Here is a 26,439-nt window from a genome sequence, read left to right on the forward strand (position 1 = left end):
ATATGGTGCCAGTTTGTTTATTGACTGATTGTTGTAAGTGACCACATAGGTTCACTAGACCGGACAAAAAGGGACAAGAATGTTCCGTGCTGTAACCTACAGGTGAAACTCGAATAATTAGAATATCGTGCAAAAGTAATTGCAGTAAATGCTGCAAAAGGGTCCCAAACCAAGTACTGAGTACATATGCATGCTTGTACTTTTCAGAAGTCTGATATTGTTCTATGTACAATCCTTGTTTTATTGATTGCATGTAATAATCTACTTTTTTGAGGTTGTGGATTTGGGGTTCTTGGAGTTTTCATGAGCTGTAAGCCATAATCATCACAATTATGACAAATCACGGCTTGAACTATCTTGCTTTGCATGTAATGAGTCTATCTCATATATTAGTTTCACCTTTTAAGTTACAGTAGTGAAATAAATTAACTTTGCACGATATTCTAATTATTCGAGTTTCAACTGTATATTAGCCACTCAGATTTAATTTGACAGACGTTCTTTCAGGCTCAAAGACTATTTCTTATACATTGTCGTGGGTTACTTTACTTTCTAAATTCCAATGGCAAGTGTGTAATAGTTTTGTAGGATTTTTTATGTCAGTGGAAAATCTCACTAGCCAATGGCTTTTACTGTTCTGACTCATGCTTTATTCTCTACAGTGAATATATTTACATGGATACAGAAGTTTTGGATTGCATTCAAGGGTAGTGAAACGTGCTATGTTACTGGTATTCTGAGGGCATGAGTAAATCTATAGAAAATAATCTAAAGAATAGAACCTATAGATATAGATCCACCTCCTCCTTTTCCTTTCCCTCCCCTTTTCCCTTTTCCTTCCCCTTTCCTTTACCCTCCCTTATCCTATTTTATTGTCTTTTATTTGTGTCTCTAATATGATTCTTTAGTTGGTTTACTTTGCCCTTACTTAAGTTGTAGTAAACTTGGTTATGACTGTGTTTGCAGAAATGTTTGCTTTGTTCCCTGTCATGCTGTACATCTTACACTGAGTAGGCATATTACTTCCTGGTATAAAGAGAATAACACGCCTTCAACATAACTCCATTTAGTTCTTGATGGCATTGTGATGAATTGTCAGGCCTGAGCAGTGTTATATGGGAGGTTGGACTGACTTATTTTGCAAATGCCAAATTTTCAGAAGTTATTATATGCATAGGGCCTTTGGGGATTGCCACAGTGCTGTAGGGACTCTAAACAAATAAAGGTGTGATCTTACACCTTTACTCATCAGCAGAAGGAAACCTGGTATAAACATTGCCACATAGGAACTGGGGAGGTGTGATCTAGCACCTTTAAATACCTAATTTGCTGCACCAAAATGTGATTTTTGCCTGGTCTGAGCATTGTCACATGAGGGGGACTGCCTACAGCGGTGCGGATACTAATTTTTAGAACTGGAGGAAGTGTGTTGAAGACTGCTCTGGGTACTCTGGGCAATGTGAAATTACAGAAATCATCTGACACCTTGAAGCACCATTTGTTCCACAGAAACCTTACCTTACACTGTTACCTTGATTCCAACCTCCTTTTATCTTCTGCACGGCAGCAAGCACAACATTAGAGAAAGAGTCAGCACAGTGAGCCAGTCAGATCTCTTTTGTTTTGCACAGTGATGTCTAACACTGTGAACTTGCTTACTGGAGGGGAGAACACAGAAAAGACTTTATCATTATGCACAGGCTGGGGCAGGTCCTGGACCAAACTGTAATATTTAGCTGCAGTATAGTCGGCAGGAATATCCAGCTATGGTGTTTTACAGGGGTTATCACAAAACCAGCTGAAAAGAATTGCTCATCTTTTTACAGGTAAAACATGCTTTAGTGAATTACCTGGCATTCTTATCTTAGAAACACCCCACGTTCCTTATATATTTAGGTGCTTCTTATTCCTGTTTGGAGGGATTTATGTGGTGGCAGCTTTGGAGGACCGATTTGGAGTAATATTGCCCTACTGTTAAAGTATTCTGCTCCTCCTGTAATGCAGAGATTTGCTATCGTTGTGAGCTTTTTATTGTTGTCTGTTGCCCTGTAGCGGAACAGAAAGTTAGGGGAAATCTGCCAGACGGTTCCCCAGATAGCAGTAAAACCTGACAGGGTTTTAATCTTCCCCACTTTAACCAAAACTAAAAAAAACAAGTTTTGCCTATAGATACACTTGTACATTAGTGTCCAGCGCAGTGGATTTCATAACATAGGTCCACCAAGAAGCCTGGCTGTTGTAGGTCAGTAACAGAATGGGGGGGAAAGGTGGCATTGTTGGTGGAGATAAGAGTAGAAATGCATGTAAATTGCATTAATATGAAGATTGTAGGTTAGAATTTAATGTATCTGGATTTTTTTTGTGATTTTTTGGCAAGAGCAGTAATTGGCAAGCAATATCTAGGCACATGGGTTGTGCAACTGCATTTAAACCGATTGAAAATTTGAAACCTGGCTTTACATGAATATACATGAAATGTTGTAGTGTTTTTAGGAATCTGAAAAAAATTACCTGTTTCCCATAGAACATTGTATGCAGAAATAAAATAAATGAACACGGCTTACTGTAGAGCTGGAGAAAAGATTTACTAGGTAATAGTTATATGTGAGACTAACAGGGTTATTCACAAAAGGGTGAAGAGTTTGGAGAAGGCAGGAGAAGGGAAAAATCTAGGAGAACATAACTGAACCGGAAATTAAGCTGAATTGGAGAATTTTTCCAAATCAGCTATATTGGCCTAGATTGTTAATTTCTCCTGCCTTCTCCAAACCCTTCACCCTTTTGTGAGTAACCCTGTTAGAGAAATTGGACTGGATCTTGTCTTAGGATCTACATAGTAATGTAAAGCCTATCCCTTTCATTTACAGCATTGTGTGAAAACACAGTTGTGTCGCTGTATGTACTGAATAATGCATACAGTATATCTCATACAGCTGTTATCTACGTATTCTACTTAATGGAGACTTTTACTCACACTATTCATTTCTCATCACCATCAATCCACATATGACGTATGGCATTATGACTGCAACTTCTAAAAAGTGTTTACTAAAAATTATACTTTAGTCTACAGTGATACATTGAATTCACCTACTTGCTTCTTATGGGGGAGTCTGGTAGCCCGATTTGTATACTTTAGTTCTCAGGTCTGTCTACCTGTTACAAACATCATGAGGGGAACTTGTGCACTTTGGGACATTTTATTGGTAATGCATTAAAAAGAAACAACATAAAAGCAGAAGAGATGCCATGATAGGGTATAGTCTTTAAATTGTGTGGCTGAAAACCCAGGCCAATAGGAAGTTATCCTACCAACTAGCCTGCAGTAAAAACAATATTCACTATCTAACAGTGTGCGTTAAAAGCAGAAGTTTTAGTTGCACCACTTTTGCAAAATATGTGGAAGCCACACTGCCTCGTCACTGCTCCTCTGTGTAGTGTGGTCCTAACTCTTATCTATGAGAGCCTCCATCTTAGAGCATTTCTAGCAGTGGAGAAATTGAGTGCAGGTATGCCTGGATCTAGCCCATTCCTCCTTAAATGCATTGAGATGCACTGGGGGCCTAGCATATAAAAAATGTCAGCTGAAGCCCCCAGTGCATCCCCATCTTGGAGCATATTGGACTTATGCTGGAGCATAGTGAACTATAACCCATGTTGGGTTTTTACTACAATCTGGGGCTCCAGTAGATAATTAACCATCCATTTCCACTTTCTGTTTTACCGGATGTGAAGCTAGGGTAACTCTCCAGCAGTAACACAGGCATAAACAAACATTTTGGTTTTAAGACTAGGAAAGTACTAGAGTCTTTGTCATCCTTTTATTTTTATCCCTAAGGTCTCGTTCACACCTAGGCGTATTGCATATGCGCGCCTGTCGTGCGTTTTTTACAGCGATTCGAGGTAAAAAAAGTCGCGCGACCGTCGCGCGTTTCCGAAGGCTACTTGGCTGTATCCCAATGGAAACGCGCAACAAAACGGCCCAAAGTAGTACATGTACCTTTTCAGGCGTGGGCCGTTTTGTAGCGCGTTAGGGACGGGCGGAAATACGCCAAGGTGGGAACGAGACCATTGAATACAATGGGATTTATATTTTTGAGCGTTTTGTAGAGCGTTCGTCGAGCGTAGAACGCGCTACAAAACGTTCAGGTGTGAACGAGGGCTGAGTCCCGGCAGATTTTTTCCTCACCTCCTGTCTGGTGTCATAAACACGAGCTATGGATGATTGAATGTTTGTAGCAAGCAAATGGAATTATAGAAGCTTCTTTAAAATGTTTCCATTGTGTAATCAGTAAACTGAATAGATTTAATTGTAATACACTGAAAGCTTGCTTACTTACCTGGGGTCTTTTTTTCTCTTTGTGCAGGTACGGAAACATGTGGGTGACCTATATGAAGATTTACGAGATGGGCATAACTTAATATCCCTTTTAGAAGTCCTCTCTGGAGATACCCTGGTAAGATCTCATTTATAATCTTTTGTATTCTTTGAAAGTAATACAAGAACAACTAAAGCGCCCTTTATTCAATGTAAATTGTAAAACATTTCTCCTATGGGAACTGTACATTCTTTTAGTGTAGGTTAAGGTTACATTTCCTTGCAACCCTTGCAATTTGTTGTATTTCCTTGCTACTTCTAATAATCCTGTTGAATCATATTCCACGTATTAATATGCTATCATGAACTGTCCCAAATAATTGCTACAGTCAAGGTTTTGGTGCTAGATGGCGTTTTGTCAGGTTGCTTCTAAGCATTTTTTTAAAATAGCATACCATGTTTGTGGTGCCCATGCTAGCTTCACAGAATCAAGGAAAGCAGTGAAAACAGAAAAGCGAGTCAGCAAATGATAAATATAAAAATATTTACTAAACTGAGAAAACTATGTATACATTTCAGATGTACTGTAGTCAGTCTCTGCATGTCAGGGATATTTGATAAGTTTATGATCGGATTATTTGCAGTCAGAAGCCTTTTCTGTTTTTTTAATTTAAAGTTATCAAAGAGGCACAAAGTAGCAATTTTATTTTTGACAGTAAGGTCCGTATGTGGTCTTATATATGTAAACACTGTGACCAATGTAATCTGGTGATGTAGTGGCATTAGACGGGCTTATTATTATTACTAGTCTTCCAAAAGACTTTTGGAAAATTTGTCTCACCAGCCCCAACAATACACAGTTGTACCTTTCTCAGTGTGAGACAAGTCCATCCTTGGGCACCTTTAACATTTTCATTGTTCATTATGGAATGAATGATTAATAATTATTTGTAGTTTCACGACAGCACTACCCTTTTGCAATTCTGCTGGTCCATATATGGTCAAATAATTATATAGTTGTCCTAAAAACATTTAAATCTTGATTCAAATAATTCCTTAGAATGGGTGCCATAAGGTCTAGAGACAGACTTTTGTCTTGCAGAGCACTTTTTATGCATTACTGCTCCATTGCGTAGTCACTATGTAGCGCACTGGTGTGTTTGTCTTCTCTCCACTTTACAACAGACTTGGCTGTGACTTTGGTAACACCATGATTTCAGCAATGGCAAATAAATGCTGTATGTGCATGTTCATGTGCATGCTCCTTAACGCATAGACATTGGTACCTACAGTCGATTTAAAAGACATTTAGATCTATAACTTAATGTGTAAAGAACCAGATTATCGGAATGTATTGAGATGTTAATGAAAACATGCTGTTGGTGATTACAAGTAATTGCTAGACTGTCAACTGCCTATAATGCAATGAAAGATTAGGTGTAAAATTTGTAAAAACAATAAAAAAAAAACCAGAACAAAACAAGAAATCATAGAGTTTCTTATCCTCAGTATTTTTATATTCAAATAAAATTTTGCATATATTATAATTTTTTATCGTTATCATTTGACAGGATTTATTATACAGGATTTATATTGCGCCAACAGTTTGCACAACGCTCATATGCCAAGAAGTACAGAAAGGTTTTGATAGATGTGATGGTATTTTTCTTGGGTCATAAGAAAGTAAGAAGTAATTTGGCATATAATCTAGCCCTCTGGCACCAATTCTCTTTAAACTTTTTTAGGGTCCCCCAGAGATTCATAATTGTTTTGTTTGGTGGTCATTTCTTCTTTTGCCTTGTATACCTCCTCTTTATTATGTTCTTTTCATACTTTTCTCTTCATTTGTGGTCTGTCTTGTGTTTCTGCTTTGCCTTCTCTTTCTGTCTGTTGTGTTCATTAGCCAAGAGAACGAGATTTTTTGAAGACCTTGCGGTTGGTGAGTTCATCAGACGCATGCGAGGTTGAGCAGCATGAGGATGTGGAGGATAAGGATAAGGGGGTAGGTGTGCCCCCATAACAGTACTAACTTCTATTTAGGTTTGCAGTGACTGGTACTATGTGTCTTAGGTTCACTCGTCACTAAAACACACTGCTAACAGTTCCAACAGTGAGTGATGTGTTCCATGTCTTATTTAATAAAGCACTCTTTTGAGATCACAATACATCGGATTTCAACTTCTTACCAGGGTTTGTGCTGTTGACATATGTGTGTGCTCGAGTACTTATTTAAAAATAATCCAGACCTAAAATGTTGCCATATATTCAGATTAGATGTTATATTCTATTGGGTTAAACTGATCAATTGACAGCTGTGGCCCAAGAGAAATATATTGGTAATTGTAGTGCCAATTTAAACAATTTTAGGCTGGTTGATATGGCAATATTAAAGGAATCTTACATATGTAAGTGTGTTTATGTTATGACATTCATCTTCATTTTTGTTACTTACATTTATTTTGTACGTATAGTAAAGTTAAATATAGTTTGATACATTTTACACAAAAAAGTAATATTGGAGATTTCCTCCTGAGACCAAATTGTGGCTCCCAGGTGCAGAAATGTGCCCACATTTATTACATACAGCCCCAGGCAAGCATGTACATCCCTCTATTATATTGGTGGTCAATGTAGATTTTTTATTTCTATCCCACTGCCAGCAAACAATGGGGCTTATTTCCACCACTGACATGAGTAATGGAACCTCTTTACATCCACTAATGTATAAGGCTTATTTTACTGACACCACCAATATGACCTATTTTAGTCCTCCTTTGTCTTCATTGTACCCTGTAATGTCCAGGGTATGTCAGCTAGATAAACTTACAATTTCGGAGAGTTGAACCCCCAGGAAAAATAAAATAAAAACTAGCTACCCCCAGTTAAAAGGTGGTTGCAGGAAAAACGTGCAATAGCATAGACAGCATGTAGGCACCTCTTCTTAATTTCAACAAGCTCACAGTGTGAATACTGGCTCAGTAAGTCAAAAAAATTAAAATAAATAATGGGTATATTTAATCAATTAAATATATATATAAATCACACTTGCTCCAAGGTAAGGAAACGTTTAAGCATGTTTTGTTTTACTGTGACAAGGGAAAAATGTCTCCCCGCCTCCTAAACAGCAGTGGTATTAACCCCTCAACTAGCATGTTATTATAATTAGTAGTTTTGGAGGTGGCGTAAATTACAGGCTATCAAGCTAAGAATTGTTTTCGTTCCCACATATCACTACTTCAAGGCAGCTCAAACTGAAACCTTATGGTAAAAAAAATACAAAGCAGGGCATAGAACTATTTGCCAAAGTCTGCTGGAACTCTGACACCAAGGCCCTAGCTACTTCTGCAACATATTAATTATTAGCATAAATAGGGTTGTTCTTCAATTTTTTACTCTGTCTATTGTAATAAATAAGCTTTTGGCAAGGATCACTTCTTGTTCCTGTATTCTAATTAGAATTTACACCTCAAAGCTATTTTGGAAAGCTCAGTAGAAACAAAAAAGGAAAAGCATGACAGTGATATAAAGCTATAATAACTGTGGCAATCTGTTTACTGTGGTGCACAATAATATAATAAGTACTTTCCATTTACAAAAATATAATGTACAATGATAGAAATATTGTGTATACCATAGCAAGAAATGAGAGGCAGAATCCTCTTTCCTGGAAAGCATATATTAGTTTCCACTTCCTTTTTGTTATTTTAGCAGGCAAAACAGATCATTTGCAAACAAACAGTGCATTTTCTTTGTGACCTAATTCCTCACATTCAACCTCATTTATCATGTTTTGTAAAGTAAGCCTGTCAGCCTTACTTTCATCGTAGAAGTCCTGCCTCAGAACAGGTACCATCAAATGCCTACTATTACCTTTATTGAACTAATAATGAGTCTGGGTATAAAACTAATATCATAACTGAGGAGTAGTACACTTGCATGTTTCAGATAATCATCACTAATCATAGTGAATATCTGAAATTCATAAGCGTTTTGGTATACTTTTACAGTGCTTCAAAGAGATTTTCAGTTGGCTCAGTATGAGGTTTTTATTAGAAAAAACGAGCTGCAGAGCCAAAGTGTAGCTGTGCTCTGTCTATAGGTAACCTATAGTGCTCTGAGAATCTTTTGTCATACAGTTCATGTTTGAAAAAAGTACTTGTTTCCCAGAGCACTATAGGTTACCTATAGAGAGAGCACATCTACACTGCTTGCTTTGCATCCCTATAAACCTCATACTAAGCCATCTGATATTGGACGAGTCACTGCTCTGAGTACTCACTCAGCAAAGGTATAATGCTAAACAGGAAAAGGAGAACAGACCTGATGCTAGCTCTTAAAAATGCAAAATATTATTAAAGGAGAACTATGAGGTGAGTGAAAATCACTCAGCCTCATAGTTCGAGCCGGCTTTGGGTCACGGGAGGATGCTAGTTTGTGTCCTCCTGTGACCCTTAGGAGAACTATGGGGAAAAGCACTGACCCCATAGTTCTCCTTTAAGCAATAGTTCATATTTACCTGAATAAAAAGAAAAACATGTTCTATATTTTTTTCTGTTTTTACCATAAAATATAAAAAAATTATGTACAAGTGGTTTTCTACACCATTTCTTTATATTTTATGGTAAGAACTGAATACCATACCTCAATGTCTTCTAGAGCAACCCGAGACCCCTAAAAGCCAGGCCTCACTTATATGTAAACACTGACTTGAAGCTGGAATGCCAGTGGATGGCCCACCCCTTCCTTACTCTCTTAATGAAGACACCCTATCACTTTAACAATGAATAGTGGGACGGGCAAGGTGGTAGTGGATGGTACAGCCATTGATTTCCTACTTCATGTTGGTAATTTTCGTGAAGCCTGGACCTGTGGTGAAGACATAAAGATGTATTGTACATGTAGGCATCGGAGGGGCCTTCCTGACATTGCTATTGCAATTTTACTGATTTTATTAAACTGAAGGGGCTGCATTAAGACACATGATAAATTTGGTTGATTATATGATGGTTGCTTTCTACTCTCACCAGCTTTTCCTCTGCTCTTTATCTGGCTTTGTGCATATTTATACTTTAAATATACAATATTTTACTGATTGGGTTGCAAATTGTCCGCATTTGTTGCTTGCCTTTTTCCAAAAGATCAGAAACTTGTCTTTTTGATCTGTTGAAAAAACTGTTGCCTACTCATTTAACCTAGTTGCTGCGGAATTAGGAGAGGACACAAAATGTTGTATTATTACTTTTCCTTGTGTATGTGGGTGTGACTAAAATTTCCCATTCACAGATGAAACTGGTTGGATTCATAGCATATTTTGCCACCCTATTGTGGATATGTAAAGTAAATATGATGTTTATTGTTGTGCTGACCCCTGCTGGTACAGGTTATGCATTGAATCGGATTAAGTTTAACCTCTTGCCGTCCGCCCGTAGTAAAAAAACGGACGGACGGCACTGCTGCATTGGCGGGTTGCCGTCTCCAGACGGGAATTTTTTTCTGCTCGCGCGCGCCCCCCGCCCCAAACTGGTTAAAGGAAGTTTGTACTGAGAAAACAAGTAAGCTGCTATTTCTAAACTAACTGTCCCTTTGAAAATGTTAGTTCCTTTACTGTCATTTAAAGGCTTACGTTGCAGACCTAGAACAAATGTGCTGATCAGAAGTCTTGACTTTTCCTCTGGCTTCACAAGCTACATGCTTGTTCTGGGCCAGGAACAAAATCCTGGTGCTAGAGTAGTCAGGCAACATTTATTTTCCAGAATAGGTTAGTAGTGGCAGCCTCAATTTCTTGATCGTACAGTACAGGACACAGGCTAAATGAGAATGGATGGGTTATATGGTGGTATCATAAGGGGATGGGACACCGGCCATGCAGGAGGAAATTTGTGCAGGCGCATGCGAAGTCCATATCACTGGAGGGGAGAGGAGGTGAGGTACAGTGAAAATGACTGCGTGCAGCCGGGAGCGTGCACGCCAGACACACTCCGTGGGACACAGGAAGAAACAGCAGTCTGCACTGGATCAGAGACTGGCACCAGCGCTGGAGGGACTGCTGAAAATTACTGGAAGGAAGAAGATGTTTGGATCAAGAGGCATCACTTAAGGTAAGTCCGTACAGCAGCATTGGGGGGGGGGGAAATTGAGAGTTCAATGTCACTTTAAGCGTTAAGGCCTTTGTACAGGGTGTTACTCATTTAGCTCTGCCAAAATGTTCTCTTGTTTCCCCATAGGATCTTAATTTAGTGCTTTCCTATCTACAGGAGCCTCCTTTCGAACCTCTGGGAAAAATAAAATTAGAGGACCTTAACCGTAAGGTTGTATTTTTAATAGCTATTATCTCAGCTAGGAGTTTCTGAATTGATACCTTTATCCTATAAGAAGCTTTTGTTGGTCATACATCAGGACAAGGCAGTACTCAGACCTAGACAGTCTTTTCTAGCCATGGTGGTTTCATCTTCATCAAGATGTTGTATTTCCTTCTTTTTTCCCGGAATCTCAGAATCCTTGTGAAGAGTCTTTACACTCTTTAGATATATTTAGAACCTTGCAAGCCTATCCCGAAGCCAATTGGATTTGTTGTTCATGTTTCCTGCTGGATCCCACAGGGGTTTACCTGTATCCAGTTCTACTGTGGCTCATTGGATCAGACAAGTTATTCTGCAGGCCTATACTTGTAAGGAGTACCCCTCCCACTGGCGGAACTACCAGGGCCGCAATTGCGACCAAGCCCTGCCGTTCCACCACTTGGGGGGGGGGGGGGGCAGCGAGGAGGAAGAGGGCCCCCCCCAGATCGTGCCTCTCCTTCTCTGCCGCGCTGCCACCTGTAGCATGTACGGGCGGCTGTGCGGCAGGGATGGAGAGGCTGTCGCTGGTCCCGCAGAATGTGCTGAATGTGGTATTCTACATTGCTGTATGATGATTATACAGTAATGCAGAATAGCACTAACTATGTAGGACTACAAGTCCCAGCAATGCATTATAGTGGGGGAGGGGGGGCTGGTGGCATTCTGTGTAGCTGACTTTTATTATAATGTATTGCTGGAACTTGTAGTCCCACATAGCTGGTGGTATTCTGCATTGCTGTATGATGATTATACAGCAATGCAGGACTACAAGTCCCAGCAATGTGTTATATTTTTAAGTAGGGATACACCACTGCCAATTCTGGACATTTTCACGAGTACTCACACTCGTGAAAATGCCCCGATACTAAACACAGATACCGGTGTTCTGCCGAGAACGCTGACGTAGTAGAATTTGCCGACCTCAGCATCTGCGCTTGCACACAGACCAGTGTTATTGAGGAAACAGGGATTTATTCACAAAGTATTTTGTTTAAATCATTAATTGTGACCGTTAATACTATGCCATCCATCATTCACTGCCATGCATGGTATATTATTAACTGTCACAATTAAAAATACAAACAAATACTTTGTAAATAAATGCCGGTTTCCTCGGTAATCCCGTCTGTACGCAAGCGCAGATACTGGGTCAGCGTTCTCGACAGAACGCCGCACTAAAATGTTAAACAAGCGGCTGCCTGAGGTCCCGCACTTGCTGGGGACCTCGGCAGCCTTCCTGTTAACATGCGGTGCCACGGCGGTTGGGGGGAGTGCCCTTCATGCTCTCTTGCACCGGGGCCCTGAAGGTTCTAATTACGCCTCTGTCCCCTCCCCATCTTTCCTATCAGAACTCGTTCCTCCAGGGCTGTCAGTACTTTCTGGGCTTTTGTTCACTAGGACTTTGTTCAGCAAATTTGCAAGGCTACTACTTGATCATCTGTTCATACCTTCACAAGGTTTTATAGGATGTACAGGCATCAACGGAAGCTGATTTTGGTCGTTTGGTACTACAGGAGTAATTAATCCTTTACTATGCACTATAGTCATTGAAACAGTTATGCGTTATCCACAACACCTGTGTTGCACAATGCCTGTGCTAATGATACTTCAGAAAACTCTAGGTCTAATGGTCCAGACACTATAAACCATAATAAACATTGAAAAAATTTGAATAACCAAAAAAATACTTGTGCTAGTACATCTCATAGAATGTGTACATATAGAAAGTCCTGAATTAAATCTCACAACTAATGTCCAACTCCCACTTAATCTACATATCCATATGTAGTCCATTTCTTCTTAACGCAATAAAGTCCTTGAAATATGTGAAGATACTTTATATCTTCCACTCTTTTATAATCCACACCACGTCCGTGAATGCATAAACAATTAGTGAATCAGTGCTCTCCAGTCTCCACCGTGCTCAAAGATATGATCTGCCCGCATTCACCGACTCCTATTGCTCACCATATTTCAGATAGCGCTTTGTTCATATATATAGAATCAAATCCTCTCCTTCATTTTTTGATCCGCAAATAAATTGGGGTATATTCTTCCAAACTCTAGCTCATCTTTCCAAAACCGTCTTATACTATTCCTCCATCTTCCACCTTCTCCTATACTCAGAGTGAGAAAAAATGCTTCCCATAGTGTAGTATGTCAGTGTTCACTGGAGTTCCTGTCTCTGTGATCGTAATGCTTGCATGGATCCGCCCACATGATGCCTTTCGTCACTTTCCGACTTCCTTGGAGGCAACAGTCTGCATATGCATAAGCGCGGTGCTATTTTTCTCCTTTCCTATTTTGGTTGTGCTCACCTATCAAGCACAGTTGCTCTTAGATTGCTGATCCCCTACCCTTCATTATTGCTTTTTGGCAGTCCCATCCATCCTCATTGGCTTGTTTCCTGTACTGTTCTCCAAGAAAGGGATTTTACAGGTAAGTAAAAAATCTCAGATCCATCTTAGTAATTCAAAAAACAAATGCCTATCAATGCCTATGCCTATCAATCCCATGCAGATATTGGCCTTCATTTTGAAGTTGGCACTTTTCTTCACACATTTTTTTTTAATAATGTACCTCAACATACATAATTATGAATGTAATTTATACCATGATCATGTAAATTCGTTCTCTTTTAATTTTTGTTTAGTCATCCAGAAAATATAAACAATTTTTCAAACCTTTATATATTTTGGTATGACTAATGATATGTATGTAGGTGTTACAGGCTTTGTCCACCTTTTTTGTCATCAAAGAAATCTATGGGTTAGGTTATCAAAGGTGAGACACAGAGGTTGACGTGGTGACAAAGGGTGGACTGCAATGTAATTTATGTGGTCCCCTTAGATTGCTACAGCAATATCAACATACGTAAAGCCACAGAATGCTGTGGGTCTGCTCTTGGGGTATCTCAGAACTTGATTCTTGCATAAGATTGAGGACTACTAACTCCTTTTAGGGAATGTATGCAGGACTGTGCTTTTGAACAAACAGTGGAGTGTTTGAAAGGAATAAATCATACAGTTTTGGACCAGTCACCATATTGCTTACATTGGCAAACAGCGTTAGCAGCTTGCAACCAGCTTGATGAAACCATCCAGAATTGTCAAATATTTTCAATTTTGCTTATTTTTCTGCAGCCATGCTGGCTTTCCTCATGTTATGAGATGTATTTTCTCCATGTATTTTCTGCTGTGTTTTTATGCTTTTTAGTTTGCTTTGGTAGTTTACAACTGCCGTCACCCAGACTTTAGCCATTGATGCAATTTAGATGTCGGAAAATGGTTTGCCAGTTCTATAATTGTTGAATTATGCCTTCCAGTGAAAGTTTCTCCGCTGTGAATATATGTGGCAAAAACTATAACAGATTACAGTTATAGCATTATATACTACAATATATGACACAGAGCCACAAAGCTTAGCTCCGGACTGGTATTTAAAGATAAAAACACAATTCAATGCCCTTATGTATTTATTTAAAACAAATCATATCTATTTTTAAATGTAATTAGTGTAAGTCCCTTTTATGTGTTTTCATATTAGCCTCCTGTTTTTAATCAGGAGACTTGGAGCCAGTCAGGGTCTGTTTCATGCATATGTGTTGGCAAGAGCTTACCAAATCCACAAATACAATAGCCTAATGGCATAAATTGGGCATCTGAATTCTCCAGTATGGCAAAAGCCATCTGTACAAAGTACTTGTAAAATGTATTTCCGTCCATACTGATCTTTTATTAAAGTGTAAGCAGGCAGCAGCAAGTTACAGCATAAAATCCTCCGTATCAAAAAGTGAGGGAAAATCTACCTAAAAGGAACATCACTCTAATACATAGATGGTGCTTTAATTGCAAACTGTGTCCTCACTGGGAAGATATCCCTTACTATTCATCCTGCATAAACCTGTAGACAGGAAGAAAGTGAAAAAAATCCTTCCCATAGGAAGGTAGCAATAAAAACCTGTTATTACCTTGTTTCCACTTTGCTGCAAGTATGCATCATGGTTGTGTGTTGATGTGCTATGGGTAGAATGATCAATGCATATGCTGCTAAAGGGTTTAGGCTCCTTTCATACATGCAATTAGGACTATTTGGCATATCCAATGTCAGGAATCTGGGGATTTCTGCAGCCAGAACGGCAGGCGTGTGTAAATAGCCGCTCAGCCTATATGTAACAATAACAGGCTGAAGGTGGCTACAGCTGTTTACGGCTATTTGAATGTAATTGGACATCCACCGATTATATGCAGTTAAGAACAGATGATCGACCCTAGACACAGGCAGACTGCGTTTAGGGAAGATCATCTGTCTCTAACCGAGGAGTCAGTGGCGGAGCTAAGGAACAAAGGGCCCTGGTGCAAGATTATTTTTTGGTGCCCCCCCCCCCCCCCACTTGAGTGTCGGATGAACGGATGATCCGACACTCCCGGCGGAGAGACCAGGGGCCCGCCGCGCGCTGGATAACAATCCGGCGGCCGGCAACTTGCTGGGCCCCCCGAGAGCCTGAGGCCCCGGGCGCCCGCACCGCCTGCACCAGCGGTAGTTCCGCCACTGCGAGGAGTAATTGGTGGATGCCCGTGTGCATCTGAACAGTCACCATTACCCTGCCTTGCAGCTATTTACCTGTCATTGTGGCTGCAGAAATTAACAGATTCTTGATGCCGGAATTTGCATAAAGCTGTAATAGCAAGTATGAATGGGGCCCTATACACATTTCCAAGGTAATCACACTACATGCAGCTCACATTAAAAGGAAGACCCCTGTCAATTATACATTATTGTGCAACCAAGTAGTGATGTTTGTTTTACCCACATTGAAAGGAATCCATTGTCTATAACAACATTTTTTTCTCAAACACATGTGAACAAATCATGAAGCATTTGCCTAACTTACAGGGGAACTTCCAAAAATGTAAATTGCTTAGTTAGAGCGGGATTTTCATTACATGCAAGGTTTGCTGTTTATGTTTTCCCCTCGCCCCCCCTTGCTGAAAAGCTGGAAAAGTGAAAAAAAAAGAAATACAGAAATACAGAAAAAAAAGAGACTATACTCCCTTTTTCCCAGCTTTTGTGGTGCAGGTAGAGATGTCATTACCTTCCAATGATATCCCAGGAAATACTAAGTACCGTATAAGCCGTGCCGAATATAAGCCGAGGTACCTAATTTTACCACAAAAAACTGGGAAAAAGTATTGACTCGAGTATAAGCCGAGGGTGACTTATACTCGAGTATATACGGTACTCTGAATCTCCTGGAAGGTAGATGATGTCACCCTCACCTAGGCGTCGCAGCCTGGAAAAGGTGAATATAGTAGCTAACTTTTTTCCCTTACAGGTGTATTCTTTTACACTTTTTCTGCGGTTCAGCAATGGGGAAAGGGGGCACACGTAAACAGCAGACCTTGCTTTTTAGGTGCAAGGTCTACTTTATTGCTAGTGACAGGATGCATCATATATATCATTTTTGATTCTGCCTATAGTTGACACTTTCAGTTAATACTGAGCTGACTCCAGTTGTTTTTGGCAAGGTAGTAATTCCTGTGTACTGTCTCTGTGAACTTGAACTTGTATCAAAGACTCATTCATGTAAATGAAGAAGAATTTAAAGGGAACATAGGACAGGAATGTAGGCCTTTTAGTAGCTCACCCACCAGTTTTCTATTACTAATATGGTGCAATAATGTTTACTCTCAATGAACCATAATTCTGCTTATATAAATTAACTTTGATCTCTTTCACTGTTCTAGAACATAAAACATTAAATAGTGATAAGAGATAGTTTGACACATAAAAGCAGTGTGTGGGTTTTATTATCTACGCTGCATGAAAGGGCACATCACTTAATGTGTGTTACTCACTCTGACATTTATCTGCTGATCATCTGGAAGTGTTAAGCACAATGTCTGTTAAAAGTGTCACTATTAGAATACGGGTTTATCTCACATTGTCTTATCTTTTCCCTCTTTTTTTTTAGCCACGTGAAAAAGGCAGAATGCGTTTTCACAGACTACAGAATGTACAAATTGCACTTGATTATTTGAAAAAACGTCAGGTAATATATATTTTTTCAACTTTTGTGGAATGTTTTGTAGGGTTTGGTGGAAGGGGAGGAGAGAGAATGTGCCAGATATAGCGTACTAGACTCTATATTCCGCAAATCTGTTCCTAGACTTTCAGGCATCGTCATCCTTTAGCTCCTTCTGTCTGGATGTCAGGCTTCCATGGCTGAAACTTGATGCAGGTTGACAACGCCTTAGGGTGTGAAAACAGATTCTTCACTCCAGATACTCATCCACACAGTCACTCAATCTCAGCTGCCAGCTTCCAGCTCGCAGCAAATATCAAAAAGCATGAAACAAGCTGCACTCCAAATCAATAACCATATGTGTTTGTGTTTTATTTTTATTTTTTAAAGAAATTTGTAAATTTCTAGTACAGCGGCAATACACCTGAGCTCTCCCTTGACATTTTTCACAAAATTTGACCTTAGTTGGAGATTATTACTAAACTCTTTTTGATCAAAATGCCTCAGGGGAGGGCTAATTCTTAATTTTTTGCACACATGTTAAAATGCAAACGTTAGGTCTGAATGTTACTTAAACCCCCTAAATTATTATATATTTTCTGAAAGCAGAAACCATGTAGAATAACATAGTGGCAGTTGCAATTTTCATGTCACATGATAACTGTGCAACTGTTGGTCATATCTATATTTTTGCCTGTTGCTGAACATTTTTTTTTTCTGCTAAAGCAATAGTGGTCATATAGGGCCTCAAGTGTGGCCCCTGACATCACCAAAAGGTTGCACAAAGTATTCAGTGCATGTAATAAAATTGACGAAAAGCTGTCAGGGACTGTCAAAAACTATGGCAGATGCTCAGACACTGTGAGCCGTCTACAGGATGGTGGTCAGAGATTGTAGACATGCTATAGGATAAGATAAATGAGATTGCTAGAGATTTTTGACATTGCAGTCCCATTTACAAATCAGTGGACCCATGTTTGTGCTGCCCATATCTCCATAAAAATTACTGGTGCCACTGATAATATTCCCCTGACCTTATTTATACAAAGTTGCTGAAAAAAAGCCTAAAGAGAAGGCAAATGGAGAATACCAAAAAACATAAATTATGAAAGAAAGAAACCAAAACAGTAAACAAAATCCAGGCTAATTTAGTTTTCCTTCACTGACCCAGAGTAGGCATTTAGGCAAAACAATCACTGTTTACTGAAGCCTGAGAGCTGCAAGGACCAAAGGGCTGCGTGTGGCCCTAGTGCTACAGGCTGTGTGTGTGTGTTTTATAGAAACTACTAGGCCTGGAAATAAATTGGGGTCATGGCGTGTAGTCAGTTTAGAAGCAAAACGTGCCTCTTAAATTATGTAATCTTTTTTTTAAATGTTACAAATATGGTATAATTGTACAGTATGTTTTATGTATGCACCGTAAATCTCATAGATAATACATTACTGTTACCTCTGATTACAGGTGAAACTAGTTAATATTAGAAATGATGATATAACAGATGGGAATCCCAAATTGACTTTGGGATTAATATGGACCATCATTCTGCACTTTCAGGTAAGGTGGTGAATTATATTTTACATCTTCTCTTGCTGATATTTACAGATGTATGCTACCATTTCTTAAACAATAGTGGTCATGATGACAAGGCTATTTAGAGGAGAACTATGGGGCAACCTTTTTTGCCCATAGTTCTCTTTAGGGTACCGGGAGGATATATACTAATGTCCTCCAGTGCAGAGCCGTGCCACAGCCAGGCTGGTTCCCGACAATGCTGTTGAGATCCACCCCGCTGGCTGATTGACAGCTGGCTCTGCCTCTTTAGAGCCAGAGGCAGCTGTGCCTGCCCCCTTCCCCGTTTGTTCCTCTAGTCAGCGCTAAAGAAACAGAGGAGAGTGGGGGAATCCTTGCAGGGAGCCATGACTGACAGTCACCGCTCTCTGCAGGAGGAGGATCGGGAAGTCAGCGATCGGCAGTATGTGTTTGCTGACTTCCCGATCAATAGAGCCGACCTGTGACAGCTTCTTTGTCACAGGTCGGCTTGAATTAGGGGATGAGTGTTTTTCATTCACCCCATAATTCTCCTTTAAGGAGAAGATCATAGTATTTTGTTTGTTGCAACCTGGCCGTTGTATAAAAACTCTAGACATTGACGTGTCTGAAAGAAGTATCCTTGATACGCAGATGTAACATTTCAGGTCCAGCCTGTAATGGAGATTACATTTTTCTGTCTCTTTGTTTTGGCTATATAATTTATACATCTTGGTTGTTTAAATGGTGACATATATCTCAGTTCCAAAAGCTGCTGCTGGCTTCCTTCCTGTGTGATAAAGTCCTGTGCTGACAGTATGGATAGATGGACAGAAGTCTGAGTTGTAGCTCAGCAGGGTCCATATTTTGGCATAAAAGTAGTGGAGCTATATTTGACAGTGACAGTGGCTTCCGCCGGCTACATTTTGTCTTCAATATTCAGTATGGTTGTGGTAGCTACTGTAAGCTATATACAGTATGTCGGCTTCATATTTGCTGCTGTTGTGTATAACGTGTTGTAAGACACATCAAGTATAAATCCAAATTGAATTGACAGGTTTAGGTACCATATCCTTTGTAAGTTTTAGACATAGTTTGTTAGTAAAGTGCTATGTACAAAGTTACAGTATTTGACTTCAAGTTAAAACTTATTATCAGTTTTGAATTACTGTACATCCTCATTGCTGTTTACAATGCATTTTAAATACTCTGCATGCAATCAAAAGCAGTTACATATATTAGGCGTCATTCCATTAGGTATTGCTAGATACTACAGTGTGTGATATCACTTGATTCCACACTGCACAACATGTGATTTGCAAAAACTGTGATTTGCTCATGTAAAGGAAAGCAACAGGTTTACCAGGCCATCCAGCAGCTTTAGATTGCATTCAGGCCACCATAAGCAAAGAGAGTCAGCGCCAAGAGTTGAAGCTTACACATTGCTATGGACTCTGCCCCACCCAGATGTGACAGTGCAAGGTGCCTGTTCAGAGGATAATCTCCTTTATTAGACTTAATTATTTTCTTTTTTGCAAGATCTGGTTTTCAGAATACATGGGGCTTAACTCATGTTCATTTATTGATGTACTTCTTTGGAACTGGGAATTTCCCAGAATCATGTGGTCCAGGTTTCATCCATGGTCCATTAATGTGTGTCTCTAATAAGATTTATTCAGTTGGGACCTGCGAAGGCAAAGGTGGGTTTGGGTATAATATATTATAATGATCTTTCAGTATAGCATGCATTTTTATGATTTTTTTTTATCCTAAGCAATTACTACAGCTGGAATATCACTCAGTTTACCAGCCTGCCATGCAGGTATTAAGTCCAGTAATTGCTTGCGCTGCAGTTGCTCTAAGGACCACTAGATGGAACTGTCAGCTGCTTCTTTCTTTTTACAAACAGGTGGAAAGCTGAATTCAAAGGATTAGAAATAAAGTGCATCATTATATCATTTATGCACTAGTGGGGTGAGCCTTGTGCACCAGGATTCAGATCTACTCTTGTCATTTCTACTAATGTACATGTGCACGTGCAAAGAACCAAAAGGGCAGATTGCAAAAATAAATGTGAATGAGTGTTCATAACCAGAACCACATCCACTCTACAGTATCTCTGAGTAGATTGGTACCAGCCATCATGATCACAGGGAAAAGACTGGAAGCTAAAAACATTAATTACCAGGTGTCATTAGACAGCAATCAGCAAATGAAACATTTTTTGTCTGAACACCGCTGTACTTTGTCGTAAATTGTCTTCCTCTGAATGTTTCAGTTAAAGAACAGAGCAAAAAAAATGTCAACTACACTGTGCCAGTGCATGATAATAGTAAAAAAAATAATAGCACATTAGCTCCAAAGGCTTCAAAAGATACTGTCATGACTATGAAAGGTATAATTAAAAAACAATATATTTATAATACTCACCAGTGACTCCAGTCTTCTCTCTATTGCAGAGGGAAGACTGCAGTCTGTGCTGCTAGAATGTTCAGCATCCTATACTTCTGGTTGTGTTAGATGCATGTGTCACCCTGTTGCCTGCTGTGGCAACTCCCCACTTCCCTCAGTGCAGGGACACACAAGTCATCTAGTGGCCAAGGGGGGGATGCAGAAATGTGACACAGTTGGAAACGCTGTAGAGTCTAGCACTGCTTTTAGCTCTGCAGTAGAGTGAAGGTTGGGTGTTAGGCGCTAATAGTATTATAAATGTATTTTACAAAGTAATGTTTGATGAATAGTTTCATAGTCCCGACTATATCTATTTATACTAACCCTGGTTAAAAAAAGTTTAACGTTTATGTGCATAGGTTTGGTTGCATAGTTATAGTATGATGCCAATGGTCATTCAACATCCTGTTTGTAATATTTTTGTTCTAGGTTGCTTTAGTACGTCACCTCATATGCTATTGCTTTCTGTTTTTACTTCATCCTCTGATACGTTAAGTTTTGAGCATATCTTAGAGACTTTTCTAGTTGCAGGGCTAATTACAAGAGTTGTGGCTGACCACAGCTTTACAAATGTGGCTTTGGTTCATTAAAGTGACACTAAACTCAGGAGTAAAATCCTAAAATGCATTTAAGTACCCTAACTATTAACAAAAATGTATCTTATTTGTGCATCAATGGGCTGTAGATCCTCAAATAATCTCTGAATTGTTGCTGACACTGTCCTTTCCTTCCAAGATCACTCCTGTGATGGACTACAATCTCAATCCACATCAGTGAACTGTAGTCCATCACGGGAGCGAGCTTGGAGCGGTGGTTACATTATAACACACATAGGGACCATGAGGAACAAAAGTAGCCACCCTCCAGAAGGAAGGACAGTGTCAGCACCAAGTCAGAGATGATTTGAGGTTCTGCAGTTGAGTGATACATCAATAAGCTACATATTGGTTAATAGTCAATGTACTTGAATGCATTTTTAAGATTTTACTCTTGAGATTACTGTCACTTTATTAATAATGATTAAAAACACATTTTAGTTTAATCTACATCCAAGACTAGCTGTGTTGCCCGCCTTTTAGAATACTTTATAAAGTAGGTGTCCACCTAGGATAGCTGGCTCCAAAAACACATACTCATGAGCTTAATCTTAATCTTCCTTTTGGTTACAGTGAAATGTGAGAGTTTATTTGATTTTGTTATTCTCACCTTGTTAAAGAGCTGTCCCTAGCCTCTATCTCCCCATAGTGCAAAGTTTGTTCTCTGAATACCTGAAGAAAAATGAAATTTATCAGGTACATGCATAAAATAATATGTAGCAAATAACACGCCCATTCAAACAAAGCCATAATACTAAGGGTATTGTGAGTTTCATACAATAAGTGCAGCATGTCTTTGTGATGAGATCATACTCTGTAGCTGGGTTTGGTCCTGCGAGATTGTGCACGCTCTTTGGCATCAGCTGCCTACGCTCATATGGACCCAGTATAAAAACACAATTACCTATGCCCAGAAATGGTGTCAGATTACAGCAGTAGTTCCATATCCTGGCATTGCAATAAGAAACATGGATATATTAGAGCTTATTTCCCCATCATCCATTGAGGGATATGGGAATGCAGAAACACTGCCACATTCAGGAGGAGTGGACACTGGCAAACAGAAAGGTTTTAAGCTAGCCCCAGTAAAACTGCTCTCTACACAGAATGGCTCAGTTTTTTGCTAATGTCCAGGAGAATGGATGTCTTTTTCCCTACTCTGCTGCCTTAACTTTTTTGCTAGCTATTTTTCTTTAAACAAAATCACCTCTTTTTTCTTCAGTCAAGAGTCCTCTACAAGCTGTTTGAGCTGGTCTCTATATGCATCTATCTGGATCAGCATTTCCCCAGCAATAAGTCTTTACCCAGACCCCACCACACTAGATAATTACGTTGCTAGCCTTGAATGTGACCTTTGGGCTCTGGGCTCTGCAATGTGGCACTTTCCAGACCTATGTGCAACGGGTTAGGTTAGCCGTGGTACAGCCTCAGGTGTGACCCTGTCTCTGAACACCCATTCTTTGAGTAGGGCTGTGGATGTTACGAGGCAAGCCTGAAATGTTACCCTCGGGCACTGGGCTCTGCATTGTGGCACTTTCCAGACTTTTGTGTACTGTGTTATCTGTGAAGTGTTTTCCCCTGCAGTGTATGTCTCTAAGCCTGTAAATAATTTTGGACCTGCAATCTCTGTTATCATCTCTGATTCAGATTCAACAGTCTGTATCAACAGAAGCTGTTTTTGGGTCTCCACAGTCTCCTGCTTTGACTTGGATATTTAGGGTGTTGTATCAAATCTTATTGATGCAGTTCATATTACCCTGCACCTGGTGAATGTGACTGCTGATGTGAGCGCCTACATCTGTAAAGACCTTTGTGCTACACCCGCTTTTTGAGGCATTTCTCTTTGTGGATTGGAAACAACCTGATGGGTACTGGGCCCCATCTTGTAGTATGCCAGAACATTTCCCTTTGAGAAGGGATTTACATATCCATGGTCTGTACTCGTACTCACCCAAATGTTCTGATACTTACCTCTGATACTGGAACTTCCGGTCGAAGGGAGATCTCGCTCTAACCGGCAGTGCCAAGAGAGCATGGAGCCGGCTTCCATTCCAATCAGGAAGCCGGGAAATGGGTTATGACCTGCCTCCCAGCTTTGTGACTGGCTAGGAACCCGGCTTTACTTGTTGCAAGGCAGCCTGGCTTCTTAACCAATCAGGAAGCCAGGCAGCACTTAATGAGCCCCCTCCCGGCATTCTGATTGGTCAATAAGCCAGGCTGCCTAGCAACCAGTGAAGCCAGCTTCCTAGCCACTGAGGAAGCAGAGAGGCAGGTCATGTAAAGCCACTCGGCTTTCTGATTGGTCAGGAAGCCAGGCAGCCGCGGCAAGTGAAGCCAGTGTTCTTTCGGTAGAACACCTACTTCCCAGGCAATCATGACCCGCTTCCTGTCTTCCTGATATTCAGGGAACACGGCACCATTATTGGTACTCGGTATGGGCGAGTACCGGGAACATTTTTTTTTATGCTTGGATAATGTAGGCCCCCATGGTACTGAGCACCCCTCCGTATTCCTCCTTCCTAGAGAGATCATCAGCTGGACCAGTTTCTACTGCGCTCCTTCTTCAAGGGCACCTGTTATTGTTCTAAGCACTAGATCTTATTTCCACCCTAGTGCTTTTTCTTTGCATTCCCATTTTGGAATGTTTAGGCAGCCATGCTTGAAGAGGGTCAGCTTTCTGAACTCTTGCAGCCAGAATCCTGCAAACATTGACTGGATGGGGCTTCACAGGTGTCTAGTGTTGACCATCAGTCACCAATAGACAAGGCTGTTCAGCTCAAATCCTCGCTAATGAAGTCTACATTCTGTGGGTCAGTGAACCTTTTTCTTAAATGTGAGTAAAATTTCCCATCCTTCCCCTTTAGGGGGGATTACTCTCAATACATCTTTCTCTCCTTCTCTAGTTGACTCTCAGACTTCTTCAGCCTCTTCATTGGTATCTGGGAGCCTGGTGTGGAGGTCAGACATTTAGACAGTCCCTGTGGGGACTGTGGGGCCAGAGGTTGCGAATGTAAACATCACTTGGGGTTAATGGGATGGCCACTTTACCCCACTCTGGGCAGACAATTTTTCTAGGGGTGTCCTCAAACCTTGGAATTAAGTCTGGTTCCCCAGAGCAGCTAGTGCCCATTCTCTGAGGCATCCCACTGTGAGTAAGCCTCTTGACTTGGACATCACTTTGGAGCTATAAGACCTACACCTTACCCTGTTAAAGAAATCCTTTCTTTAACAGGGTAAGTTACCTGATCTCTTTGCTGGATGAGGTTGACAGTGCTATTATCAACGGCACAGTTTACCGTAGAGACACTGCATTATCTTACAGCAGCTTTATTCAACCTGTAGTCTCCATTCAGGAGAGAGAGGTCTGCACCACATCTCCTGCATGGCAGAGAGAAACTGTCATTCGAGGGCCATGTGTTTCCCTGGATTGTCACCAGACAATTTGTGCTGGAATCCTGCTGCAAGTAATACCTGTTGGTGATAGTGTATACCCTGAGGCCTTTGTGGGACCTGATTCTCTTGATTTAGGTCCTCCTACTGTGGCTTGAGGAAACCTGTCACAATCCCTTCCTTGGTTCTGTTAATTGGATGAATGTTCTTAGCTGGCTAAAGTTCCTTCTCCATGCTCCACAACTGTGAACTTTCCGTTGAATCAGGACTGGTCATATGGCCAATTTTGAAATAAATTGGCGGATCCTGCAGGTGTTCCCAGTAAGGCCCCACCAACACTACCAGTGTGCATGGATCTTGCCCATCCTCCTGCCCTCTGGTACATCAGTCTTGGGGTGGTAGTTTTTTTTTTTTTCTGTCTACCTTTGTACGGGTACCTCTTTGCCCTCTACATTTGCTTATTCAGTCCAGCTGACTTTTGGGTTGTTACTCTTGGGGTTGTCTTTAATTTCAAAGGTCTCTTGTTTATCCCTGTGGATTTTTACATTGGAGTTGTGCCAGTCCATATTGGACTGGTTATGTCTACCTTGTATATCTCCTAGTGAGATTAGGTGTCTGTCCAGAAACATTTACTCTTTCTGGGAGCCTTCTTTCCCTGGTTCCAGGTGTCAGAAATGTAAGGCTTGGATCTTTTTTCACCCATAGACTGGCTGTTATTTCTTGTGGATCTGGTTGTGTCCAAATCCCTCTAGTAGTCAGTTTTTGATCATGGGAACATTCCCTGTGTTTTTGTCAATGACCATATATTCTTGTTGGTCTGTTTCTCCTTCATTGAGTGATTATGTTGCTCCATCTATTGATGTGTTTTTTTTAGCTCACTGGTGCTGGTATGGGCTTGGTGTTCCCTCCAGTGTAGTCATTTCCCTTGGCTTGGTCATGAGCTAGCCTAACATGTCTAAAGAAATGCTAACGATGCAATTAAATGTATACAGGCAGCCAATTTCTGCAGATGACTTTATAAAAAAATAGAAGAATTTTTCAGCTGGTAGTACCCTTGATATACCCAGTACAGATCTCAGTGGACAAAAAATGATGGAAAATTGTGAAAGGTGATATCTGCAAACTTGCTTGGTGTTCATGAATACAATAATGGAGCTCAGCTGGTTTTAAAGTGCACCTTTTCTTTAAACTGAATGGGTGGAATTTATCAAAACTGGAGCATACAAAATCTTGAGCCGATTTGCACTGCAACCAATCAGCTTCTCTGTCTCAAGAGATGCTGAGTGGTTGCCATGGGCAACTGCTCCTGATTCTGTCTGCTACAGTATTGATACATTCCCACCAATATGTGAGAAGAAATTATAGTTCTGGAGCTTATTGAGGCAAATGAATGCATTGCAGCAAGCCCTAGCAACCAAATGATTTTATGTTTTCCAGGCCTCAATTCAATGAACTGAAATCTGATTGTTGCTCTGTACAGTATTATTGTGCTTCTAAGAGGAATGAATGCATATAGATATATCATTGGGGTAATCAACCAATAGAGGTGGTTCCAGGCACATGACCTCTTGAATATATTTTATTTTGCTCTACAGTAAAGCTGAATATCTTTTTTAATATATGTTTTCTTTTTATTTCTGGTTCCATAGCCAAGTTATTAAGTATTTAGATCACCATTTGCAAATTCTGAATTTTCTGAATTTCTTGGTCAGGTTCAGGAACTTTGCTACATGTTTTAATGTGCTGAGTCTGCCAGAATTTACTGACAGCTTGCCTGCATTTTTTTGCACCTG

The 26,439-nt window shown here is 40.2% G+C and overlaps 1 protein-coding gene across 1 annotated transcript in view; it reads left to right on the forward strand.

The window, feature by feature from the left end:
• The window catches only part of DST (dystonin), a 404,726-nt gene that overhangs the window by 135,720 nt on the left and 242,567 nt on the right, over positions 1-26,439 (forward strand). Inside the window, exons 6-8 of the mRNA XM_018560544.1 lie at positions 4,368-4,457; positions 16,631-16,708; positions 18,144-18,236. Coding sequence (XP_018416046.1) covers positions 4,368-4,457; positions 16,631-16,708; positions 18,144-18,236 — 261 coding nt within the window. The remainder of the gene's footprint in view (positions 1-4,367; positions 4,458-16,630; positions 16,709-18,143; positions 18,237-26,439) is intronic.

Source organism: Nanorana parkeri, unplaced genomic scaffold (genome assembly GCF_000935625.1).
Source record: "Nanorana parkeri isolate BGI_ZX_2015 unplaced genomic scaffold, ASM93562v1 scaffold464, whole genome shotgun sequence".
Classification (NCBI taxonomy): domain Eukaryota; kingdom Metazoa; phylum Chordata; class Amphibia; order Anura; family Dicroglossidae; genus Nanorana; species Nanorana parkeri.